Source organism: Pleurodeles waltl, chromosome 1_2, assembly GCF_031143425.1.
Source record: "Pleurodeles waltl isolate 20211129_DDA chromosome 1_2, aPleWal1.hap1.20221129, whole genome shotgun sequence".
Classification (NCBI taxonomy): Eukaryota; Metazoa; Chordata; class Amphibia; order Caudata; family Salamandridae; genus Pleurodeles; species Pleurodeles waltl.
This window is the reverse complement of record NC_090437.1, coordinates 653,903,753-653,930,788: the sequence shown is the minus strand read 5'-3', so window position 1 is coordinate 653,930,788 and position 27,036 is coordinate 653,903,753. Positions and strand designations below refer to the sequence as shown.

Sequence of the window (27,036 nt, the reverse complement as noted above, 5' to 3'; positions counted from 1 at the left end):
GATGAAATTACTCCCAATATAGTTCATGGCATGTGTATGTACATGAAGGCTGAACTTCCCACAGTCTGCTTACTCTCCCATCCTGCTTGATTGCTCTGATTCTCTCCACAAGAGTAGGCTTGCTGAATTTGAAAGGTCAAGGTGAAATAGGTCCTCTCACTACCACTTTGATAGTTCTCAGCAGTCTGTTTTGCGACAACCATGTACATGCAGCTAGGTAATACTGGATGCAAAAGGCAGTAAAGCAATAATATAACTATTTTAGTATAGTGAAGCAATTATCACTTCAGTAGTGTCAGTTATTACCAAATCCAAACCTTTATACAAATTAACCAAAAGCCCGACTCAAAATTAAACTATGGAAATTGTAAGCCTACATACATCCGGTTAAAGGATAGCCTCATAGAGATAAACTGAGAAAAATAATTTCACTGAAATACCGCTTAGCACAGGACACACAGTTTGCATTAATAAAATAGGGCAAAAATAATGATACAACAAAAGGAAGAGGGGAAAAGCATAGCTAGCTGAGCATGGTAGACAGATGCAGAACAATATGCTAGTTTTGCATTTACAATCGCCAGCCAGCCTCCTGGGGCGCCAACAGAGTCACAAGCAGGGGCAGTTGGGCAGAAACTAGCATCTCCACTCTTGTTGACACATCCGGTGGAGTCAGCAGAGGTCAGTTGGGGCACCTGGTTTCGTGGCTTCAATGAGATTTGTGACTCTTTCACTTGTAAGGGGTGAGAAGGCTGAAAATGTGTGCGGTGTTGTGTCAATATTCGTATTACTCAACTCTGCACAACTGGCGGTCAGGTTTGTAATAAACTCACTGAAGATAGTATTAACTTTTGATTGGAAAAAGTGAGCAAACTTATAACAGAGAGTTTGATTGGGTTGAATTCTATTATTGGTATTGCTATATGCCAGTCTATTCACTGTTTTGAATAGTTCTTTAGTGGAGTTTCTAGCCATGATGATTTGTTTAGTAGAATATCTAGATTTGTCTGCCATAACCAATGCTTTATACTTGCATATAAGCTATTTATATTTGTACCTTTCCTCAGGGCAGTAGTTGTTTCTCCAATTTTGTTCCTGACGTCTACAGTCTTGTTTTAACAGTCTTTTATCCTGTGAATACCAAGGAGCTGAGGGCCTCCTTCTTTTGTATTTAACCATCTTTAATGGGGTGAGCTGGGTAACAGCATAAGCTTGAAAAGGAAGTGGCTGCTGCATCTATGTTGCTACCTAGTAGGGGTTGAGACTTGATTAGAATATTATTTTAGTTCTATTTATCATTTTTTTCCATGGGCAAACATTGTAACGTGGAGGGCGCTGGATGACTTGGGTCATTGTTAGAAGGGACTTTAAGCTGGAGGACAAGTGTTTTATGATCAGTCCAAACTAAGGGCAAGGCTTTTCAGAGCTTAGCTCGTGATTACTGGTAAAACCCCCACCAAGAGTATGATTTGACTAATGGGTTGCTCCTGTTATTATTTGAGGCAAGTCAAAGGTAAGCGTGCTGTCAATAAGGTTTTCGGAATCATTGTTATCTGCAGTCTCTAGATACAAAATTAAAGTCCCAAAGAATGGTGAAGTTAGGGAGCTTCATACATGATTCTGTGAATTCTATTACTGATTTAATACATTTTGCTCTGGAGCCAGCGGGCCAATAAATGAAGATGCCTGTAAAAGCTGTAGTGTTATTTAATTTAAAATCAAACTTAAGGGCTTGACATTGTAAATGTGCAATAGGCTTAAACGAGTCTTTAAAATAGTTCTGGTAAATTATTTCAAGCCACTCACCTCGTCTGATTTGCTGATCATGTCTGCATATATTTTACCCATCCTGGATGGCAACATTGAAATCAGGGTATGATGTGTGGTCGGCCCATGCCTCTATAACAAAAACAATATCTGGGGAGCAAATTCAGAACGTGTATTAAGGGGAATGCACAAAAGTTAGGGTGACAGTGAAATTGAGTGGTTGTCTAACAGGGCGTGCCTTAGAGTAGACAATGTTGGGTATGAATGTGAAGTTACACATCTGAAACCGTCCACATAGCAATCAGGCTCTGAGAGGGTACACAGGGATTGCTCCTACCTTCTTTTCCTGTTTCAAAAAACAACTCTCTTGAATATATTTGGGAGGTGAAGTGACCAGGGGTCCTGCACATCAGTGCCAGGCTGACACTTTATAGAGTAGTAGAGCAGGCATTATCTGTCACAATCAAAATAACGTGAGCAAATGCCGCTATGTTTTTTACAAAGCTGTTAAAGATGACAACAGAGATTTGGTTGTTATCTTGGATGTTATAGAGAAGTGGTTCTAGGATGAGGATAAACAGGGATAGGGAGAGGGGGCATTCCTGTCTCGTACCTTTCTCCAGCTTGAGGGATGAGGAAATGAGGCCACCTGCTCTCACTCTAGCACTGGGATTGCTATAAAGATTACATTTTATGAGTGTTTCTTTGAGAAAAGAACACAAGACTTTATCAAATGCCTTTTCAGTGCCTAGTGTGATGGCTACGGTTTCAGAAGGTACGTGCTTGGCCTTTTCTATTACAGGACATAGAAAGCGGGTACTATTGTGGGAAATGCAGCCCTTCATGAAGCGAACTTGTGAGCTACTGATTAGTTTAGGTACAAGTGATTCTAATTGTTTGGATACGATTTTGGCATAAATCTTGGCATCTAGATTGCTTAGGGAATGGGTCTGTACAGTAGTTTTTTGCTAAAGTTAGATCTTTGCCTTCTTTGGTGATAACAACTATGGTGGCTTCACTCGTTGTTCTGGTGACACAGCCAGTTTCTGCAGAGTGTTGAGATAGGTCCACTATTGTAGGGACTAGTGAGGGTGCAAATGTTTTATAGAAATTTGAGGTAAAGCCATCTGGGCCTGAGGCTTTACGTGGCTTATGAGATTTAGCAACTGATTTAGAAGTTGGTAGAGGGGAATGCTCTCTCACAAACGTGATAGATATCCCGCCTGCCGTATTATGATCCCATTCTATCCTATGGGATCGTAATATGGTGGACAGGATATCCATCACGCTTGTGAGGAGTATTCCCTCCACCGATTTCTAAATCAGGCCCTTTACGGTAGCTGTATTTCTTCTTCATTAAGGGCAGAGTTGATTTTTGTTTATCTTCTTGTGATAATTGTGGCAGGTTCAGTTTATCAAAATGGGCCTTACAGATAGCAGCCAAGATGTGAGAGTTGTCTTGATCTAGTGATTCATAAAATGCTTTAAAGATGTCCAGAATCTTTTGAAGGTTTGTTTGTATATAGTTCAGTTTATCTTTGATGGAATTATTATTATTTTGATTTTGCCTGTGTTTCAAATAGGAGGCGAGTATTTTCACAGATTTGTTAGCATTGCAGTTTCAGAATTTTTAATTTATTGATCCAGACCTCTGCTTTCTCAGTTGCTAGTTGGGGGGTACTAAAATATTGGGTGTTTTATTTTTATTCATGTATTTACAAATAGCAGTTTCTACATGTCATCTGGAAATGTTGTCTTTTATTGATTCATTATTAAAGTGCCATATTTTGTCATTGAGTTTAATATTAGTCCCAGCAGGTGTGAAACTATGGGCAAGTGGTGGGGTATCAAACTTGGAAGAATGCCGTTTGATCGATGAGGTGGGTTTAGGAGCCAGCCATGAGAAGATGGTCAATTCTCGAATACGACGAATGTGGAAATGAAAAAAAAGATATAGGGGGTGTTTATGACCCGGTGGTAGGTGTAATAGGGGCAGTAGTACCGCCAACAGGCTGGCGGTACATACCGCCACTATTATGACATTGGCGGTTTGGCCAAAGCCAAACTACCAAGTTAACACACTGACCGCCACTGCGGTAATGACCGCCGGGCTGGAGACATCAGTCTCCAGCCCGGCGGGCGCCCATGGCATTTTCACCCCACCCACCGCCATGGTTTCTGTGATTTCTGTACCAGCACGAAAACCATGGTGGTAGGCACTATAAGTGCCAGGGAATTCCTTCCCTGGCACTGACAGGGGTCTTCTCCGCCCCATCCCCTGAGTCCTCCCCCACCCGATCCCCGACATATACACACATACACGCACATACATACACACGCATACACACACGCATTCACCCACGCATGCATACATTCATACACACAGCAACACTTACTAACATACATCCAGGCACACACGCAATCACACGACACAACATGAACGTACACACACACCCATTCATGCACACACGCATTCACACACCCACAACACCCTCCCACCCCCTCTCCTGTTGGGGAATCCAACTTACCTGCTTGCAGGGGGTCCTCCAGCAGGAGACAGGACGTGGCGCTGCAGCCAGCAGCAGCGTCCGCCAGCAAAACACTGCCAGGCCGTATCATGGCTCATGATACGGTCGGCGGCGTTCTGGTGGCGTGTTGCTGCTGCTGGCAGCAGCGCCACCTTATGGCCGTCCACTGCCATGACCGTAGCTGGAATTCCACCAGCCTTCTGAGGGAATTCTGGCTACAGTCATAATTTGGTGGACAGTCGGTAGCCAGGATGACGGTATGTTGGTGGCCGTCGCTTTGGCAGTAGGTGGCATTTGCCTCCAATGTCATAATGAGGGCCATAATCTTTAGTTTCAGGCTGTTGTAATCTTCAGCAATCCTTCAGATTAAATTAAAGTGCTTTGTGAGACTTTGAAGGGTAGAAGGAGGATTTCGATTGTCTGTTTAAAGTTAGGTTGAGGGGGAGATTGAAATCTCAGCAATCTATCATCTAGCATACATCTCCAGGTATGCTTTTTAAGGTGCCACTCAAGGAGCCCTAAAAATCAGGGACATCAGCACTTGGACCATGAAGGTTAATGAGTTGAACATATTTTCCATTATGGCAAAGCTTTGTGGTTGCTAGCCTACGCTCATCGTCAGTGGAGTGCGATATTAGGGTAAGGTTGGATTTCTTTGAGATTATCGTTATGACCCTATTTTTTTTATTTCTCTCAGGGGAACAGATGACTTCACTTGTTTATCTATTGTTAAGAGAAGCAGCTTCTTTATGAGGTTCTTGTAGCTCTCAATTTTTTTGACACTTAATGGGGTAGTTGAGCCCCTTAACATTCAGAATTACTATTTTCAGGCTGATAGTGGCAAGTGAGTTAGCCATTTTACAGGGGTGGATGGTTGATTGGAGCTAGTATATCGAGGATATCAGTTTTCAGAAAGAGGAGAGCACAGTATGCTGTTAATAGAGTTGTGTGTGCTGCAGGGAGTTTGCGAATTATAAGAAGCTGGTGTATAGTTAAGCGGAACATGAGTGGGATGTCCTAGTAGGTAAATGGGCGTAGAATGGAGCCATAAATCAATATTCACACAATCCTTAACGCAATTGTGAGCGATTAAAAAACAAATACAGTTAACAAACTAAGAAACAAACAAGAACCCATCCGAAAAGACCCCTCACCCTTTCCATCCCACTCAAGGGAGGGAAATTGGAGGAGACGACAAAGAGACGTCAACCAACGGCAACAAGGCCGCTGAGTAAATAATAATCTAGAAGTTGAACAAGGTTTAAAACTTAAGACAAAAAGAACTGTATAAAAAACTGGAAAAGAATTCCGATAAATTCAAGCAAGAAACTTCAGTCAAATGATGGTGTCAGGAGGGCAGGATTGAGTATACTTGGTAGCAGGCAAGTTATAATCTCTTGGAAGTGATTGATTTGCATAGAGAGGCTTTAGCATCACTGTCCCTTCTATAACAAGTAAAATTGTTTCTGGATGTCCAGCACAGCAGAATGGTAGAGAGGTTACCACCAGGGATTAAGTGCAGTGTTGGGGAATGCTTGTTTGAATTTCTGTGGACATGCAATCCTGAATAGTACAGAGACAATGTAGGTAGAATATGCAAGAGTTAAATTGGTGGTGATGTAACTTCAGCAGATGGATTACCCTGAGAAAGAATGGAGCAAATTGTCAAAGCTATTAGCCTGGATGCCACACTGTCAGCCCCTCAGGCATTAATAATCATTTAGGGAGTAATAAGTGCAATCTGACATTTGTACCGAGCGTCACTGTATGCTTTCAAGTAGAGGCTCTCGTGTAGGTTCGTTTGTGACCATTTTTCACAATATATAATGGTGAGAGCACTGTTTTTTGGTCCGTGCCACCATAAACATCAGGATCACGCTGCAATTTGCCTCATCACCCAAACCACACCCCTCTACAACTCAGATTCTTACCCATTGTCAAGGTATGCTAAGCCTAGAGAAAGCTCTTTTGAATTGGTGGTCGAACGGGGACTGTTACACCATCACTCCTAAAATATGGCAGAATGCTTTTTTGAATTTCAGAGAATTGTGAAGCAAATATTGGCCATTCCAGCTCAATACAAACAACAGGTTACATACACAAGTAAATCCTAAAAAAAGTACAAATTAGCAACCAATTTGTTCCTAATAGTATATTATTAAAAGTGATGTTGAAATGGGAACCTACACCATCTAATGTCTGACGTTTTCTTGCAAATGAGTTAATCATCATTACACAAATTTAACTACTGTCTGTCACTGACCTTACTCAATGAAAGGAGGTCTACGCATGGCAGAGGTGTAACTCTTGGTGCCATTAAAAAATGTAAGAGTTTCAGCTCATAACATGGAATAATATAATTCACCCTATCCCAACACCCATGATATTTCCACCTGTAACAACATTATATTATTAACATGTAATACTTATTTATCATAATCTTTGGTAGATTAGCATATTAATATTATTAATATAATTATTGTAACTGGCACATTTTGCACATGGCAGTGCTTTTATCATTTCAAAGCATGGGCATGACCACCACTGGTATGCCAGTGACAAGAGTTTAATTATTTACTCACAGACCCTTTCAAACATACAAGTTTTCAATGTTTTTTCTGGAGTTCTTGGCATCGTTCAAGGGCTGTCATTTGTGTATATCTGCGACACAAGGCAGATCTAGTCACAGATTTTGCAAGAATTACATGTGAAACTGTGCCAGCAAGTGGTCTAAGTTGTGTGGTCACAAATTAATCTTAACTATTTACCATTTTGTGGTCACCGATTGTCCATCACTCTGAAATGGGTAAATAAGACGTACCAAACTCCAAGCAGAAACCACTAGTTTCTCAGTTGATAATATAGATGGACATGCACCTGGAGATTTCCTTGTGTGCTTGAGTGTGAGGGAACACACTAGTCCAGCAGCAGTGAGGAGGACATTTTAAGTAATAAAAGGTATTGAGAGAGAATGAAAATGCAGGGGAAAGCTCCACAAAATGGGTACTAAGCCTACCAACTATACACACATTCTCTGAGTGATGTGCTCAGTGGACACAGGTCTCTATACACTATCAGAAGGATTGTGGACATCGGCCATGACCTAAATAATCGATGTCAAGAGGACCAAGATGAGTGGCACAATAATGGGCTTCACGTAGAGATTCAATTGATTCATCAGTGTATCATTAATACCAGGCTGGTAGCCAGGCAAGTATGTTGCTGGTTCCAAAGGACAACAATATTATGTTGCTTTGGCTGAAAGCTATTATTGATCAGCAGAGCGAGGACTTTTACTCCTACAGACCTTGAACACATCTATGGTACTCTCTTTATCTCATGAAAACTAATAAGAGTTATAGAAATGTCAACATTCTCTTCTTTTATATGCCACTTAGGATGGAGTTGACTCCTCCTACTACTAGTTTTGGTCTACATCTAGACTACATTTAGAGTAGTGACACATGAACAACACTTATCTTCTGACAGTCACACAAGTACTGATGGCCCCAGCATCCCTCCACTTCTATGATACACCTTGCACATAACATTGGGAAGGATTGTACGGTCTACTTTCATGGACAGTTATCCAGCTCATGATCTCACAGAGGACCAGAGATCCCTCTTATTGAATGTGGTTTATGGAATGTTGTAGATCCTATGTGTGGAAAAGATATGGTTCTGATACATATCACAAGGATGACTTCTTTGATTCTGTCAGTTTTATTGGTGGTGATATTGTGGTGCTTATGTGTGGGTGTTAGTGTAGTTTCTTTGCCACTGAAGTTTTGTGAAATTCACAAATTTAGCGATTCATGAAGGTTGTGAAGTTTTGTGGTTTGAAGTCAACATTCTCATAATTATTTTCAGCACTGCACGATAATGTTCACTGCATAACGAGATACCTTTCTCACTGCAAAATGTGTGCAACAGTTTCACCTGCAAGTTTCTCTTCTGCATTTCCATGCAACAATGGCCCTGCGCATGAAAAAAACAACTGTTTTCTGCAAAGCAGGTAGCTTGTGGTATCCTTTTGTGATTGTCAAACAAGAACAAGTGCTAAAACATTGTTGCATAATTCTTGATTCTCAAATTAAAGTGTCAAAGATAAACACTTTGTGAAGTTTGAAAATGTTCTACATAACTTTGTGATGTTTGCAAAAATAAAACTAAATAAAACATTGCATACTGTCTGATAAATCATTCACTTTTTTTTAGTATTCCCATCTATGGCCATCTCCAATTGTCAAGAGTGGGTTGCGGCAAATTTATGGCTACCACATAGACAATTAGGCATATTTGCAGCAGATATACTTAATTTTCCAAATAGTCTTAACTTCCTCAAATCTCTTGATGCAGGCACATAAACTGTTTTTTTTAAGATAGACATTACACATTTGATGGTGCTTGGTATATAGACATACAGCCTGCTGATTAGAATATACTCTGTAGTGGTTTGGCTGTGTGGTAAGTGATGACGCTTCATTGGTTTTGTTTATTTGTGCTTAAAATATGTTAAGCTATAACCAGCATTAACTTTAGCTTCAATGATATGCTCATGATTTATTCAATATGTACTTGATTTATATCATTTACTAGTTTCATGTCATTCACATTTAGATTTAGCAGAGTGAACCGCATACATATATTTGATTAAACTTAGTTAACCAATGTGACTTTAAATTTAGCATGAGTGGGCCGAGGTACGTCACTCCATCTTGAAGTAAACATTGTATTTCTGCTTGCTGTGCATATTTTCTGTTTCAGATACCAAACCCACTGTGTGCTCATTATAGTGTTACTCTTTGTTAGCTTACATTTTGAAGGTCATAGTACAGTGATTAGTTGATTTGGATCGAAACCTCAGCATCTGCAGTGGATCAGAAAGGTGAGGCATTGATACTATTCCAAGAGAAGGAGGCTCACACCAGGCATGCAGAGAACAATGGATTTGACTGGTCATCGCTTGGTGAGAAACCGAAGATTATGACTTTTGGATGGAATGGTGTAATTTAACTGTGCACAGTAAGTTAGTTAGATCATTTGCTTCTGTCCACCATCGCAGGCGGCCATCTCCTATCACCTCCCGTATGCTGAGATATTCTCAAATGCAAGTACCTTTCTTCTGATTCCTTCAATTTTATATTTGCTAATACCAATTGCTTTAGAAATTTCCCAACCTAACCCCAATCCTAGCTAGAATGATTGTCTTTTCTTTATGGAAACAAGTCTTTGCCTCACTTTGCACATGATGCTTTGCTATATTAACACTCTGTATTATAAAGTGTACTGCTTGGATTATATTAATTAATGCTGTATCCAAAAGGAAATCAGTTTTACTTGATTGAACTGATTTGAAATGTAATTTTACGAATCTGCTAATAAACCGTCATTGCTTGTAGATCTACCCCTCTCTGTCTTTACTGTGGGTCAAAATCTGCTTCATTGCCAACAAATTTCTCAGTTCAAGACAAAGACACCTCTGGGCGGAGATAGCACAGAGTGATTTCCAGCTAGTTGAGATTTCACTTCCTGTGTGTGATAATGTCTTTGTGTTGTAAACCAGCCCCCTTTAGAGTGATTGTGCATTATGAATGTTCTTTAATGGAACAGACAAGGGTTGGTTTTATTTGTGGTATTCATTATTTGCTATTGCAAAGCTAAGTTGCTGCTGGATGGACACTGCTGTGAGGTACTGCAAATTGCAGCATGCGGTGTCGAGCTGGTATTGATCATTCGATGTATGCTGCGCTGGGATTGGTAGCTATGTCAGAGAGAGTGCAGCTGTGAGTGGACAGTTCTGTGATGTCATGCTGAGATTGAATGTTAGCATTGCTGCATATGTTACTATAGTTCAATGAAAGTTGCTGGTTGTTTAAATTTGAAGTGAGTGTTGCATTAAAAATTGAAGTAAAGATGAAATGGTTTAAGACTTTCAGAAATTTGTTTAAGGGTGATGTAAGAGTTTCTGTCCGGGAGGATGAGGAGGCTCTTCCAAAAGGAATACCCACTCACTATATGAATATCCAAGTCGGACTTCACACGTGTTTGATTGAACAATGGGCTAGGATCACTGCTGATGAAGGGTCTTTACAGTTTCCATAATATGGTACCTTTAATTTACGTATTATCGAAAATTTGAGGCCAGTACTGTTTGATACCAAAATCCCATGCAGACTTGCACAGTATAAGGCTTTGAATGCATTAACACATGCCACGCATACAAAAGACAAAAGTACCAAGCCCGAGCTAAAAGGGTAATCCACAGTTCTGCAGATGCAAAGTGTGATGGCAAGCAACACAAAACTAGGGGAAACCCTATAACCCTAACCTGCCCAGGGTAAATACAACAAAAAGGCAAAAAATGACAGGTAGGGACGAATTTAGTACTAAGTTGTAAGAACAGTCCTTAATTCTGTTACTTCTGAGTTTATTTCTTTTTCATATTTATTTCCAAAAATAATTTTATATAGCAAAAAGGATCTATGGTGATCTAATATAAGACTTAATACACATCACATAAATAAATATAAACAAAGTATTACTCACACTACACAGACAATAAATTACATATAAAATTTTTAACAATATAGAAAAAAGAAACCATCTTGAGGTGGTGCCCTACGTATTTGAAAAGTGGTCACTATTATGTCACTCTGCATGTGATCCACTGCTATTTGCTAAGGCACTGGGCTTTTCGTGCACTCAACTATCACTGTGTTGTGTATTTCTTTCCCACAAGCGTGATATCGTGCATCTCAAATTGACTTCCTTGTATTGCAAGTGGATTGGGCTTGCTAAATAATGGACCATATTGTAAAAATTTGAGATGCACGATATCACGCTTGTGGGAAAGAAATACACAACACAGTGATAGTTGAGTGTTTATATTTATTTATGTGATGTGTATTAAGTCTTCATGGACAAGATTAGTGATAGCCTCATAGCACAGGCTGCCCAGAGATCTCTGGATGCTGTTAGACTAAATGTAGAGTTGGACGAACTCATCAAGTGAAATCTTGACAGTAATTATATAAATGTATACAATTAGGAGGAAGTTAGGAACTAGAACTGATTTAAAGGTGATCTATCTAAAAGTCAGTCCTTGCAGAAGAACCCTAGGATGTGCGTTAAGAAGGATGCATTCAATATCATGCGAGCTCCTTGGATAAAGGTACATTTGAGGGAGCTACTGTCCAGCATACAGAAGTAGAGTGATATTGAGAAGATCAAGGACAGGTGGGTTGAGATAGAAAAGAAAAGTAAAAAGGATTCCAGGAGACAAGGAAAAGGGGGAGCTCAAGGACATACAGAAGCAGGCGCTTACCCATTGAGAAAAGGGAGGTGAGTATGTGCATTTGCCTTGGAGTCTTGGTCATCTTGCTACATTTACCAACCAATTTCCAAAACTGAGAGCGATTCCTGGCCTGTGATGTACTCAAGTTGAGTGGTTTGTGAAGATTTCAAAGGTGTTGAGGGAAGACCTGAATATCTTATTTGAAATTGTGGCCCCTAGTGATTTCTGGGCAAAGTATAAAGTGGTGGTGCAGTGATCAGACATTGAGACACAGACATTAGTGCAAACAAATGACTTGTATCCTCTTATGGTTCAGAAATATGACCAAGTCATCAACTTTTTGAAAACTAAAGTCCCAGAGAAAGAGATTGATTGACTGAAGAAAAATAATACTATGCAGGAGGCAAAATAATCAGTGCATGCTTATTGTGAACATTTGATGCAGGTTTTTCTTCAGCATAGAGGAGCCAAAAATCTAGAGAGGGGAAACCTCAGTAATTTTGTGGCTCAGTTTGTTCTGGGATTGTGCCTAAGATTAGTTCATATACTCAGCAGAATGCTGACAGGCTAAGCCTTTAGATAAAATACTTTGTTACACAAGGTATTGCAGTGCTGAATTGGAATTGGAACAGAAAAAGATTAAGGAGAAGTTCATGTTGCCACAGACAAAATTAGCAGAAAGGATTCCAGAACGTTCCGCACTTGTTGAATTCCGGATACAGTCCTAGGTTTGTTGCTGGAATGCAGGGGGTCAGTTATCAAGGTGGTTGTCAGATGGTGCAAAATGGAAATGGAATTGTGCTTGGCTGCAGATGAAGAGTACCTGTTGACCTGAATTCTGGAACAGATATAGCCATGTTACAGAAGAAGTGGGACACTGGAAATATAAGTGCCATTCAAATCCAAACCAAGTGCAATTGATGGTCAGGGACCGAATATGAATGTGATGCCAGCTCAAAATGTGACGGTGCAAAAGGCCCCCTAATCTTAATATGCTCCAAGCCCCTTTGATGCAACCCAGCTTGAATGTCCTGAGGTTTGAGATGAACATAGATGTACGGTTTCCACAGAACCCTTTTTGGAGTCTAGGTACAATTTCTGGTTTTTGATGTTGTCCGGGACTTGAGGTCTGATAAGTCTCAATGAGGGAACCTGAAAGGGAAGGAGGATTGCGTACTTGGCTCAACTCTAGAGGCAGATCAGAGTGGTCCATATATGGAAGGAGAGGTGAATGATTACTGCATATCCTCTCTCATTGACACTGGCATTACCCATTTTTCTGCATGTGCAATGCAAGTTGCAAACCTACCCCTCTCAGGAAAACAGATCCAAATTGTAGGTGTTGCCAGCAAGCAGATTTTAACACTGTTTCAGCAAAGATCCCTGTGGCCACCAATTCCTGGTCTGTTATTTAAGTCCTGTGGGAAAGGATCTTTAGTGCACGTACCACTGGAGAATTACTGCACCCGAGATGGCACTGTCCTTCAAATTCACAATGAAGATGCAGACTTTAAACTGAGCACTCAGAAACCCGTTGTGGGGTTATTCCCAGTTCTGACAAAGGAAGATTTGCCTACTGATTTGAGAGACTCAGTAAGAAAAGAAGTCTGGGATTATAATGGCAAATATATTGGTCTAAAAAAGGTGCTGAACCTGTGAAAATAACGCTCTGACAGGATGCTGAGTTTCACTGAACATCCCTTTTGCAAGTGAATTCCCAGCTTTTCTGGACTGGCCAAGGTGCTACAGAGGCTTGTGCTCACCCTCTGGTAGCTCGGCACAGGAGGCAGGCTCTGAATGAGAAGGCAATTGTAAAGTGCTTGTGCAACACTTGAAACAGTGAAAAAGAGCACACAAAAATAATCAACACCAGGTTAGATATATATACTTAATTTAAAGAATGGAACAAGACCAAAACAATACAAATACAACAAGTAGAAGTCAAGATATTATATTTTTTTAAGATTAAAAGGAGGTATAGTGCTTAAAACCATAAAGCACCAACCATGTATTTCTGGCCATGCTATACCAGGACAGAGTTTGTGCTGCCTGTGATGGAGCACAGGCTGGCTACAGGACCCACGAAGGGCCTGCTGAGCAACAGTACCTTAATCCTTCTCACAGCTTGAGATGCACTGATGATGCCCAAGGGGAAACATCCTAAACAACTAGGTCCTAAACAACTACTAGCCTAAACCACTACTGTTAAACAATTAAAAAGTCTCTACAACGAAGTACTGAACAACTACTGTCTAAACAACGATTTTGCCTGAACAACGAATTTTAAGGTTTGTTAGTTCTTTAGAATTTATGTGTGTATATATATATATATATATATATATATATGTTAGAATTGACATATAAGTTGTTTAGAATATATATATATATATATATATATATATATATATATATATATATATATATATATATATCAGAATTTATATATATTTATATATATAAATTCTAAACAGCTAGTAAACCATTAAATCAAAAGAAAAACGTACCTTACAATTGTTCAGGCAATCGTTATTCAGGCAAAATAGTTGTTCCTGGACAGAGGAGAGGAAATGCAACTGTTTGCTTGTTTCCAGTAAATTCAAGGCTATACAACATTTAATTGTATTTAACTAAGTGTTTTTTTCTGTTTATACAGGCCTCTGCAGAAAGCTCTGCTGGTTTAGGAAATACAAGGAGGCAACAGTCTGGGCCATATATCAGCTCTTGGAGAAAGGGTTATACAGTTCATTGAAAATCTTTCTGGTTTGTGGTTTCAGAAAATTAAAAAACAGCTCTCAGAGATATAAGCAGATTCAAACATTTAATGTGTTACAAATAAAAAGCAGGCTCAGGTTTAAACATTGTATTTGTTACAAATAAAAATGAAACCAGAAAAGGTTTGGATGAATTGAATTGCACTGTCACCAGAGTTGATTTTAAACATTTTCTTTCTACATATAAAACTGTAACCAGAAAGGTTTTTGGTTGAACAGTAGATGACCTGTATACCCCTTTCTCCAAGAGCTGGTTTATGGCCCAAGCTGTGGACGCCTTCTATTTCTGTATACATATCGGACAGCTCCAACTGACCAATTCGTACAGTACACGTCTACGTGTGTGTGTGTCGTTTGAGTTTTCCAGCATCACTCATGCATATGGTTTTATACTGTGCAAATCAAATTGATTTTGCACATGCAAATGTATTGGTAATGTAAATGTATTAGTATAATGTGTCCTTTCATAATAGGAGATTTATGCAGTTAGGGTATCACATTTGATTTCAATGTGAGGGCATCAGTCTTGTTGTTTTGATGCTTTACTTTTGATAATAATTTCCTTAGCTTTGTAGTCAAATGTCTCTCTAGTCTTTGTTACAGAGTTTCAGGTTTATTTCATATTTCAGGTGTTAGTTGCCCTGGGTGCTGACTGTAAGTGTGCCTGGTGAGGCTGATATTGGTTGGGACCTTTTCCTACAATGATTGCCCCTGACATCCAATCTCCAAAGAGACCACGCCCTCTCATCTTCTGTAGTTCATATGTGTTTATTGAGAATGTAGCACTGTGTTCCATACATTGCTAAAGCTGATAATCTATAGTCTCTGGCAATTAGTTGCATGTTAACTGTCTATCAGTCATTGCTACTATACTAACACCCATAAAGTTATAAGCAGTGTGAAGCATCAAATGCTTTTAATTGCTGGCTTAATTAAAAGTTTGTTATAAAAAGGTTAGGACATCCTACCAGATTGGGAATGAGCAGAATAGACCCCAATACTACTTGCTCTCAACAGAGAGAGCTGTGAGTCCATTTAAATAGAGGGGTTAATAGAAAATGCCAAACTGAAAACCACTGACTTCCTTATCACATTACTGAATGCAGTGCGTGAGTGTGCATTAGCCCTGCAAGCCTCATGTGTGGCACAAAAGCAGTGCTTGTTGAGAATGGCTTTCCCTATTGCACTGAGGCAAGTCTCTGTTGAATGCAACTATCAAGAATCACAGGGGCGGTTTCTTCCTTTGGGAGTTAGGTCATTGCCCGACCATTTAGTGTGCTGCCACATCACAGTTTTAAACTATTAAAAATCTTAAGAATCTATAATGAAGTGTTTTGTTACCAATTCCTTGCCTGACCATAGCTCTTTGTCTATTGTTCTGGATCTGGTGTCTTTGTGGTCAGGGCCAATCCTGGGCGAAGCAAAAGCAATGGACTTTATGGTGTATATGCAGTGTGCATGTCATACTGTTCAGCCCGACACACGCACTTGAGGCCTCCTAATGTTTGCTGCAATAGCAGCCAGAGAGGGAGCGAAAACACAGCCTCCCAGTCTCCTATGGAGTAGTGGATTTTCCTGCTCCAACCAGTAGAAGTACTGCTCTGATGTTGTTTGATGTTATGAACAGCATGAGAGCAGTGTCTGGATTGGTCCTGAAGGCTGGCCTGGAGTCCCGCACACAAGAGGCAGCGCGGGGGCAGGAAAGTTGCAGAACCTGGCCAATCACTGAGAGGCTTTATTCTGAAGCCACAGACAATTGGCCATTTGTCTGTGACAGTCAATTTGGTTGCGTGATCCTTCCTTCCATGCTACACAGCTGACAACACTGTGCGCGAGGAAATGAAGCTACGAACACTGCTACTGAGAGAGCTGCCTGTGTCTCTGGCCGCGGTATGCACAGGGCAGGCACAGTGAGGGATTCAGTGCTAATGTGAAGGGGAGGCGCGGAGCCCTTGTCAGGGCCACCAGGAGGGCAGAGAGAAAGCACTGAGTTTGCAGGAAGGATATGAAGAAGACAGTCCGTCCGAATGAAAGGGAGCATATATTGTGCTTGAAAATCATGACGTTCCAGCCATGCTCGTTTACCAAGAGGCATTCGCTTATCTAGCTGTCCAAAATTGGACCTCAGCTGACGTTTTTTTTAAAAAAAGGCATTGTGTATAGTGAGGTTTCATCCTGTTTCTGACTAAACTCCTCCTCTCCCATGTGAACTGCTAGGACGCGTTAACGCATTTGAGTTAAAGAGTTGTGTGCATTAGGTCATCTAAAAAGAGGAGGTAATTATTGGGTTTCTATAATTTATGTTAATGAAACCAAATAATGTGGAAATGTTATTAAAATTACTCCAGCGGAGGAATAGCCTGGCAGTACACTGCCTTTGAGTCACAGATGGACTGGAGTTAATATTTACATGTTTAAATAGCACTTAATCCACACCATTGTCTGTTTGCTAAACGCTTCCAGCAGAGGAGGGACTTGAGGCACATGGTCACAAAAGGCGCCAAGTGGCAGAGGCAAAATATGATGCAAAAAACACAGCTATGGCTGATTTTCATTGTGTGGTATGATGACTGCGTGAGATCTGTCCTTTTCATCTTATCCCACTTAATGTGGCTGCAATATTTTGAACATAAAATAGAGCTATCCGGTTTTGGTTAAGGTTTAATATATCCATTTAAATCGGCTATTAATGTGCCCGGAGTTGCAGGCAGCAGTTAATTACAAATGTATTCTGTATTACAATAGATTTCTTCTAGTTTTTCTCCTAAAGTTAATTCTTCCATAAACGTGTCTTACATCCTCTGTTCCTTAATAGATTTGATACACGGCTAACAGGGTCTTTACATACATGATTTATAAATATGTCAAGGTTGTAGTTCAGTTTGTGAACATATATTCCGAATTCAACCTAGAATCGTTAGGGTGAAGCAAATCTCAGGCAAAAATCACTGCTATCCGTCGTTATTAAACTGTAGTCTGTAACTAAGGTGAGCTGCTCACCTGCACTATTGTTCAATCTTTAATAGGGAGGGATAAACAATGAACACACAGCCACAAGTGGCTAGGCTTTATGAACACATTTCTTATCAAAATGTGCTAAAAAAATGCGGCATATTTTCCAATTTTTCAAATATTTTCATACGGAGAAAGCTCCCTCTCGCTCCTGAATTGGCAGGTGACCTCATGGAGAATGCGCACTCCATCACACTCGTCAGCAACTTCTGAACTAGCACTGTAAGGACTTCACCACAATAAATACAACATATAGATTGTGTAATCTGCAGTTGTACGCTGGAACATGACTGAGAAAGGAAAGTGAAATATTGAAACATACATGGCATCTGAAAATTAAAAAGTAAATTTATTATTTTTTTCGGTAAACAAATGTTTAAATACTCCTGAAAACAAAACTTACTGTATGTACTGAGAAGTCCTTCATATTGCACCAATAGCCCAACATTGTGAAGCTGTTGTAGGAAGATTTTGTCGTGTAAATTTGAATGCAGCTTGATGAGGAACCCACACATCAATCCAGCAAGCTGAGAGATTAGGAAAAAATAATGTTACCAAATTTAAATGTTAGTTGTGAAAGGACATAGGACACTAAAACCGGAGAACCATTTTATAATGACATGACCTACCTTCTCACCATCTATATGATCGATTACCCATACAAAATTACACATTTCCATCATGAAATACTAGATAGAGTTCTAATCTTATGAGTTGAAAGGACAATCCAATGAGACAAATTATCATTAGATTAACTACTATCACTACTTTATTACCTGTGTCCCCGATTCACAAAGAACAAGTTACTTACCTTCGGTAACGCCTAATCTGGTAGAGACATATTCTAGTTGCAGATTTCTTGCCTTAGAATTTGCCCCAGACGTCAGTCTGGTCCTGAGATTTTACTCAAGCACTACCCCTTCGTGCTGTCAGATGGCATCGGTCAACTCAGCGTCCATTTTTGGCATTGTGTACGCCGGATATGACATCATGAGCCCATTATAGGCACCATCCAGGCACGCTGACGCCAGTTTCTTTTCATGAGTTTTCACACCAGAAGCGAGGAGCCAAGAAGAATACTGACCACTGGTGCGTCAAAACTAGGGCCCTGAAAGGGAAGTCCCCGTCCCTAGAAATCAGTTTGCAGAGCGGGAAGGATAGGTGGGTTGTTAAGGAATATGCAATTAGAATATGTCTCTACCAGATAAGGCGTTACTAACTGATAGAGACTTCTAGTTGTAGATTCCTGGTCTCAGAACAGATACCCAAGGAATACCATCCCTGGAGGTGGATCTGCAGACCAAGATTATACTAGGAAGTCCTGCAGGACCGAACGGGCAAAGTGCCCATCCTGTCAGACCTGGCTGTCCAGGAAGTAGTGTTTCTGAAACGCGTGCAGGGATGTCCATGTAGCTGCCTGGCAGATCTCCAGGCCTGGAACTCCACATGCTAATGCAGTGGTAGCAGCTGTTGCTCTGGTGGAGTGAATGCACAAACCCTTTAAATTGCTTTTTCACCAATGCATAGCACATCTTAATGCAGAGAACAACCCATCTGGAGATGGTTCTTTTCTGTACTGCCTGGCCCTACTACACACCCACATGGCGAATAAAGAATTGGTCATTGTTGGAAATGGCCCTTCTGCAGGGTTATCCCCAGACGTTTTGCCTTCCTCCTTCTCTTTTTCTGACCTCATTTTTGCTGGTTTTTAGACTCTGCGCACTTTACCACTGCTAACCAGTGCTAAAGTGCATATGCTCTCTCCCTTTAAGCATGGTAACATTGGATCACACCAAACTGGACTATTTGATTTACTTATAAGTCCCTAGTAGAGTGCACTGTATGTGCCCAGGGCCTGTAGATTAAATGCTATTAGTGGGCCTGCAGCACTGGTTGTGCCACCCACTTTAGTAGCCCCTTTACCTTGCCATTCAAAGGCCTGTGTGTGAAGTTTCACTGTCACTTCGACTTGGCATTTAAAAGTACTTGCCAAGCCTAAAACTCCCATTTTTCTACATATATGTCACCCCTAATGTGTGCTCTAGGTAACTCCTAGAGCAGGGTGCTGTGTGGGTAAAAGGCAAGACATGCACCTGTGTAGTTTACATGTCCTGGTAGTGTAAAACTCCTAAATTCGTTTTTACACTACTGTGAGGCCTGCTCCCTTCATAGGCTAGCATTGGGGCTGCCCTCATACATTGTTGAAGTGGTAGCTGCTGATCTGAAAGGAGTAGGAAGGTCATATTTAGTATGGCCAGAACAGTAATACAAAATCCTGCTGACTGGTGAAGTTGGATTTAATATTACTATTTTAGAAATGCCACTTTTAGAAAGTGAGCATTTCTCTGCACTTAAATCTTTCTGTGCCTTACAATCCACGTCTGGCTGGGTTTAGTTGACAGCTCCTTGTGCATTCACTCAGACACACCCCAAACACAGGGTATTCAGCCTCACTTGCATACATCTGCATTTTGAATGGGTCTTCCTGGGCTGGGAGAGTGGAGGGCCTGCTCTCACACAAAGGACTGCCACACCCCCTACTGGGACCCTGGCAGACTGGATTGAACTTAAGGGGACCTGGTGCACTTCTAAGCCACTCTTTGAAGTCTCCCCCACTTCAAAGGCACATTTGGGTATAAAAATAGGGCCGCAGCCCTACCACCTCAGACACTTCCTGGAGAAGAAACCTGAACCAGAAACTGCACCCTGACAAGAAGAACTGCCTGGCTGCCTAAAGGATTCACCTGACTGCTTTCTACAGAGGACTGCTGCCTTGCTGTTGCCCTGCTGTCTTGCTGCTCTCTTGCTTTGCTGCAGAAGTGCTCTCCAAGGGATTGGGTAGAGCTTTCCTCCTGTTCTCTGAAGTCTCAGGACCAAAAAGACTTCTCTCTTGGAAACGGACTCCTTGTGCGGCAAAAAAATCGACACACAGCTTGTGCCGTGGTGAAAAATTCACTGCTCGTCGACCCGGGCCCCCGCCACTTGACTTCGCAAGGAGAAGATCGACGTGGCGCCTGCGGTGTGACCGGAACGTCGACGCACGGCCCACCAGATCAACGCACAGCCGACCTGGGACGACGCTGCCCGACTCCCAGAGGGGAAATCGACGCAGCGCCTGCAGTGAGGAAGAAGTTTCCCCGCATCGCCCACCAGAATGATGCAGAGCTTGCCAACAAGCCCAGGATTCCACGTACAGATCCCGGGGCATCTGAAAACCCCGCAACCCGAAGAGGAGGCCCGTCCGCGCACCGGAAATCGACACAACATCTTCCCCGCGTGGAAAATAACGACACATGTCCGTGTGTGAAGGGGCGAACCCGAAGCACACACCATTTTCCACGCATCTCCTCCTCTGCGGCCCTTTGCGGAGATTTTTCACTCAAACCAGGTGCTTTGTGCTTGAAAAAGACTTTGTTTGCTTTTAAAAGACTTAAGACACTTTATATCACTTTCCAGTGATATCTTTACATTTTTTTATTGCATCTTTTATCGTTTTGACCTGCAAATATCCAGATAAATATTATATATTTTTCTAAACACTGTGTGGTGTATTTTTGTGGTGCTATATTGTGATATTGTATGATTTATTGCACAAATACTTTACACATTGCCTTCTAAGTTAAGCCTGACTGCTCAGTGCCAAGCTATCAGAGGGTGGGCACAGGATAATTTGGACTGTGTGTGACTTAACCTGACAAGAGTGAGGGTCCTTGCTTGGACAGGGGGTACCCTGACTGCCAACCAAAGACCCCTTTTCTAACATTGGTGATCAGCGGTGAGGATAGGACTTGTATTTGGGCTGTGACATACAGTAGCTAAGTATTTCACTACCTACCCACAGTTGAAGGTCAACTTGATTTTTATCTCTTTTTGCATATTCGTTTTTCCTGACAATTTTCTAAACCTAAATCCTCACTCAACATGTCTCAGGCTGGGTCTCAAGCAGGAGATTTTGACCTAGCCCTGTTGGAGACATATACTGTCAAACAGCTAAAAGGGTTCTGCAAGGAGATGAGTGTACCCACCCAAGGGGCCTCCAGAAAGGATGACTTTCAAGTGGCGCTGAGGGCCTGGGCAGAAGCCCATTTAGAGGAGGATGTAGAGGAGGAGGAGCCAGAAGATGGGCCCCCCAGAGGATTTTTTGCCATCAGTGGGTGATGTTACCAATGCAATTGTGCCCCCTTCCAGACCAGGTGTAGGAGGCTGGCCTGGCTTGTAGTGGGTACCAGAGGTACTTACACCTTGTGCCAGGTCCAGTTATCCCTTATTAGTGTAGAAGAGGTGTTTCTAGCAGCTTAGGCTGATAGAAGGTAGCTATGGCACAGCAGCTTAGGCTGAACTAGGAGACATGTAAAGCTCCTACTATACCACTGGTGTCATATGCACAGTATCATAAGAAAACACAATACACAGAAGTACTAAAAATAAAGGTACTTTACTTTTATGACAATATGCCAAAAGTAACTCAGTGAGTACCCTCAGTATGAGGATAAGATATATACACAAGATATATGTACACAAACAAAAATTATGTAGGTAATAGCAAGAAAAGTAATGCAAGCAGTGTAAAGTTACAATAGATTTCAATAGGAGCACATAGGTATAGGGGCAACACAAACCATGTACTCCAAAAGTGGAATGGGAACCACAAATGGACCTCAAACCTAAGTGAGCTTGTAGAGGGTCGCTGGGAGTGTAAGAAAACAGTGAGGATTAGAAAAATAGCCCACCCCAAGACCATGAAAGGTAGGTGTAAAGTGCACCTACTACCCCCAGAGAGCTCAGAAGTCGTGATAGGGGGATTCTGCAGAAAGAACAAACACCAGCAATGCAACAACAGTGGATTTCCAGACCTGAGTACCTGTAAGACAAGAGGACCAAGTCCAATAGTCGCGACAGTGTTGAGAGTGGGTAGGAGCCCAGGAAATGCCAGCTGAGGGTGCAAAGAAGCTGCCAACTGTTGGAAAAAGCTTGGAGTTCTGAAAGAAAGAAGAGAGCTAGGAACTTCTCCTTTGGAGGATTGATGTCCCACGTCGCGATGAAGCTTGCAGAGGTGTCCCCACTTAGAAAGACTGCAAAGAAGCCTTGATAGCTGCAAAGGTCACGGTAGAGGTTTTTGGATCCTGCTGTGGCCCAGGAGGGACCAAGATGTTGCCACGTGGATGAGGAGACAGAGGGGGCGCCCAAAAAGTCAGGGAGCCCTCACAGAAGCAGGCAGCACCCGCAGAAGTACCTGAACAGGCACTTGGAAGAAGAGTGAACTGGAGTCCACGTGAAGTCACAAAAGGGAGTCCACGATGCCGGAGGACAACTCAGAAGGTTGTGCACTGCAGGTTAGAGTGTCGGGGACCCAGGCTTGGCTGTGCACAATGGAAATCCTGGAAGAGTGCACAGGAGCCGGAGCAGCTGCAAATCATGCGGTACCCAGTAATGCAGTCTAGCGTGGGGAGGCAAGGACTTACCTCCACCAAACCTGGACTGAAGAGTCACTGGACTGTGGGAGTCACTTGGACAGAGTTGCTGAGCTCCAGGGACCACGCTCGTCATGCTGAGAGGGGACCCAGAGGACCGGTGATGCAGGCTTTTGTTGCCTGCGGTTTCAGGGGGAAGATTCCATTGACCCACTGGAGATTTCTTCAGAGCTCCTGGTGCAGAGAGGAGGCAGGCTACCCCCAGAGCATGCACCACCTGGAAATAGTCGAGAAAGCCGGCAGGATGAGGCGATACAAGGTTGCTAGTAGTCGTCTTGCTACTTTTTTGCGGTTTTGCAGGCATCCTGAGCAGTCAGCGGTCAATCCTTTGGCAGAAGGTGAAGAGGGAGATGCAGAGGAACTCTGGTGAGCTCTTGCATTCGTTATCTGGTGAGATCCCCAAAGCAGAGACCCTAAATAGCCAGAAAAGGAGGTTTGGCTACCTAGGAAGGACGATTGGCTACCAAGAGAGGTAAGAGCCTATCAGAAGGAGCCTCTGACATCACCTGCTGGCACTGGCCACTCAGAGCAGTCCAGTGTGCCACAAACACCTCTGTTTCCAAGATGGCAGAGGTCTGGGACACACTGGAGGAGCTCTGGGCACCTCCCCTGGGAGGTGCTGGTCAGGGGAGTGGTCACTCCCCTTTCCTTTGTCCAGTTTCACGCCAGAGCAGGGCGGGGGGATCCCTGAACCTGTGTAGACTGGCTTATGCAGAGATGGGCACCATCTGTGCCCATCAAAAGCATTTCCAGAGGCTGGGGAATGCACCCCTCCCCAGCCTTCACACCTATTTCCAAAGGGAGAGGGTGTTACACACTCTCTCAGAGGAAATCCTTTGTTCTGCCTTCCTGGGCCAGGGCTGCCTGGACCCCAGGAGGGCAGAAACCTGTCTGAGGGGTTGGCAGCAGCTGCAGTGGAGACCCCGGAAAGGCAGTTTGGCAGTACCCGGGTTCTGTGCTAGAGACCCGGGGGATCATGGAATTGTCCCCCAAATGCCAGAATGGCATTGGGGTGACAATTCCATGATCTTAGACATGTTACATGGCCATGTTCGGAGTTACCATTGTAACGCTGTACATAGGTAGTGACCTATGTACAGTGCACACGTGTAATGGTGTCCCCGCACTCACAAAGTCCGGGGAATTTGCCCTGAACGATGTGGGGTCACCTTGGCTAGTGTCGGGGTGTCCACACACTAAGTAACTTTGCACCCAACCTTCACCAGGTGAAGGTTAGACATATAGGTGACTTATAAGTTACGTAAGTGCAGTGGTAAATGGCTGTGAAATAACGTGGACGTTATTTCACTCAGGCTGCACTGGCAGGCCTGTGTAAGAATTGTCAGAGCTCCCTATGGGTGACAAAAGAAATGCTGCAGCCCATAGGGATCTCCTGCAACCCCAATACCCTGGGTACCTCAGTACCATATACTAGGGGATTATATGGGTGTACCAGTATGCCAATGTGAATTGGTAAATTTAGTCACTAGCCTGTTAGTGACAAACTTGGAAAGCAGAGAGAGCATAACCACTGAGGTTCTGGTTAGCAGAGCCTCAGTGAGACAGTTAGGCATCACACAGGGAACACATACATATAGGCCACAAACTTATGAGCACTGGGGTCCTGGCTAGCAGGGTCCCAGTGACACATAACAAACATACTGACAACATAGGGTTTTCACTATGAGCACTGGGCCCTGGCTAGCAGGATCCCAGTGAGACAGTGAAAACATACTGACATATACTCACAAACAGGCCAAAAGTGCGGGTAACAAGGCTAGAAAGAGGCTACTTTCTCACACCAGGGAACAGTGTCTCTGATCAAAGCCTGACCGCAGAGGAAAGGAGAGAGGAGAGGGAGTTCCAATTGCAAATGGCAAGACTGAAAATTGAGGCTCAACAGGAGGAAAGAAGGGCAAAGAGAGAAGCACAAGCAGCTGAGAGAGCCTTGGCTGAAAAGAAACGTTTGTTGGCTCATGAACTGAGTCTCAAGGAGCTGGATCTTAAGGCAAAACAGTCTGAATCCAGCAGTAATGGTGGCAGCAAACGGACAGGACCTGCTGGAGAAAAGAAGGTTTGTATACCCAAAAATGTGGTGCCCAGTTTTGTGGTGGGAGATGACATAGATAAATGGCTAGCTGCTTATGAAGTTTCACTAAGGGTTCATGAGGTTCCTGAAGGGCAATGGGGTACAGCTATGTGGAGTTATGTGCCAGCATTGGGGAGGGACACACTTCTCACATTGGACACAAAAGATCAAAACACATACCCACTTCAGAAAGCCATTTTACTTGCCAAGTTTGGGCTGATCCCTGAGAAATACCATCAGAGGTTCAGGGACAGCACCAAACTGTCCACACAAACATGGGAAGATTTCTTTGACTTTTCCAGTAAGGCACTGAATGGATGGGCGCGGCTGCAAATTAGATGATTACACAGGATTGTACAATTTGATTCTGAGAGATCATATGTTCAGTATTTGTTTTACAGAGTTGCGCCAGCAACTAGTAGACAGTAAGCTGACTGATCCCAGGAAGCTTGCTGAGGAAGCAGACCTCTGGGTTAGTACCAGAGTGTCCAAAAAGGTACCTGGGAGTGACCCCAGGAAGGGTGGTTCCAGTTCCCCCACATCAGAGTTAGGGGGAGGTTAAAGATGACCCAGACAAGTCCCAGAGTGAGAGGGGAGGAAAGGGTTACCATGCCCCATCTGAGAAACAGGGTGGTGGTTCTGGTGGGTGGTGGCACAAAGCATCCCATTCCCAACCCAGCTGCTTTGAGTGTTCCCAGCTAGGACACAGGAAAGGGGACTCTGTCTGTCCAAAGAAATCACCCAGTATTGGGACCTCCTCAGGGGTGGCTCATGTGGCCTTAGGGAAAAGGAGTCCCCAGGGGCAGGTCGTAGACCATGCCTTCATCTCCTTTAGTTGGGAGGTGGACTCAGAGGGTAAACTGGTGATCCCTGAGGGTGGGAGTCATCACTTCCACCAGGTGGGAGTGAATTGGGTCCCAGTCACCACTCTGAGAGACACAGGGGCTAGTCTTACCATGATGGTGGAGAGACTAGTGTCACCAGAGCGGTACACCAGACAGGTGTGTAGAGTGACTGCAGCCATTGGGGAGGATTTCTTCCGCCCCATGGCCCTGGTGTCCCCAGAGTGGGGTGGGGAGGTGACCCAGAGGCGGGTCATAGTTAGTCTCCAGCTGCCCATTGACTGCATTCTGGGGAATGAGTTTCCCCTAGTGTCAGGAGAACTGAGAGGGTTGACCCCTAGGGGTGCCCTGACAGTTCAGATGTCTGGCAGTACCACTCCTCAGAGGAAGGTATGTGAGCCCAGATGTGGAGGCACGGTGAGGAAGGACTCACCCTTGTCCTCTGTTCAGCCTCAGGCTACAGACCCTGGGCTGAGTGACCAGTATCAGGGACCCACCCCTGGACTGGTGAGAATGGACAAGGGGTGCAAGACCCCTGGGGCTACTGCCCCCCATTTTGGGATGCTTCAGGAGCCCCTTGGGAGCTCCCTACCACACCCCCAGCTGGAGGAGAAGCTCATCTAACAGCCCCCCTCAGGGTCTCCACTTAATAGTGGATGGTCTGGGGCCTGGCTCATGACACTGACAGCTGTCAGTGGCGTCTGTTGGTTTCTGTCCTTGTGGGCAGAGTTTTCCCTGGGTTGGGGACAGAAGTCAGACCCAAGGAATGGAATGGGCCACATCACTTTGTTGGCCATGGTGGTACTGTCTGCATACTGGGATACATCTGTGAGCATGTTAAAGTTAGGAGCTTAACAGATGGGGTCCTCAGGTGATGAGAAGGGTTCCCCATGGGCCAGTTCAGTGGCCCCAGAGAGTATAGACAAAGGAGACTCACTGAGTTCAGAAAGGGGTAGAACTGGCAAGTGCCCCTGCAGTAGTGGGCCATTGTCCATGTTCTATCGCTTTAAGCAGGGAAGTCCATCAGTGTTGATTAGTCTACCCTGGCTTTAGGCTGGAAGGGGGATATGTTGGAAATGGCCCTTCTGCAGGGTTATCCCCAGACGTTTTGCCTTCCTCCTTCTCTTTTTCTGACCTCATTTTTGCTGGTTTTTAGACTCTGCGCACTTTACCACTGCTAACCAGTGCTAAAGTGCATATGCTCTCTCCCTTTAAACATGGTAACCTTGGATCACACCAAATTGAACTATTTGATTTAC

General features: G+C 43.2%; 1 protein-coding gene across 3 annotated transcripts in view; it reads right to left on the bottom strand.

The window, feature by feature from the left end:
• The window catches only part of INPP4B (inositol polyphosphate-4-phosphatase type II B), a 2,522,842-nt gene that overhangs the window by 251,099 nt on the left and 2,244,707 nt on the right, over positions 1-27,036 (bottom strand). For all 3 annotated transcript variants that reach the window (XM_069242568.1, XM_069242569.1, XM_069242570.1), the window contains one exon: positions 17,779-17,902. In XM_069242568.1, coding sequence (XP_069098669.1) covers positions 17,779-17,902 — 124 coding nt within the window. The remainder of the gene's footprint in view (positions 1-17,778; positions 17,903-27,036) is intronic.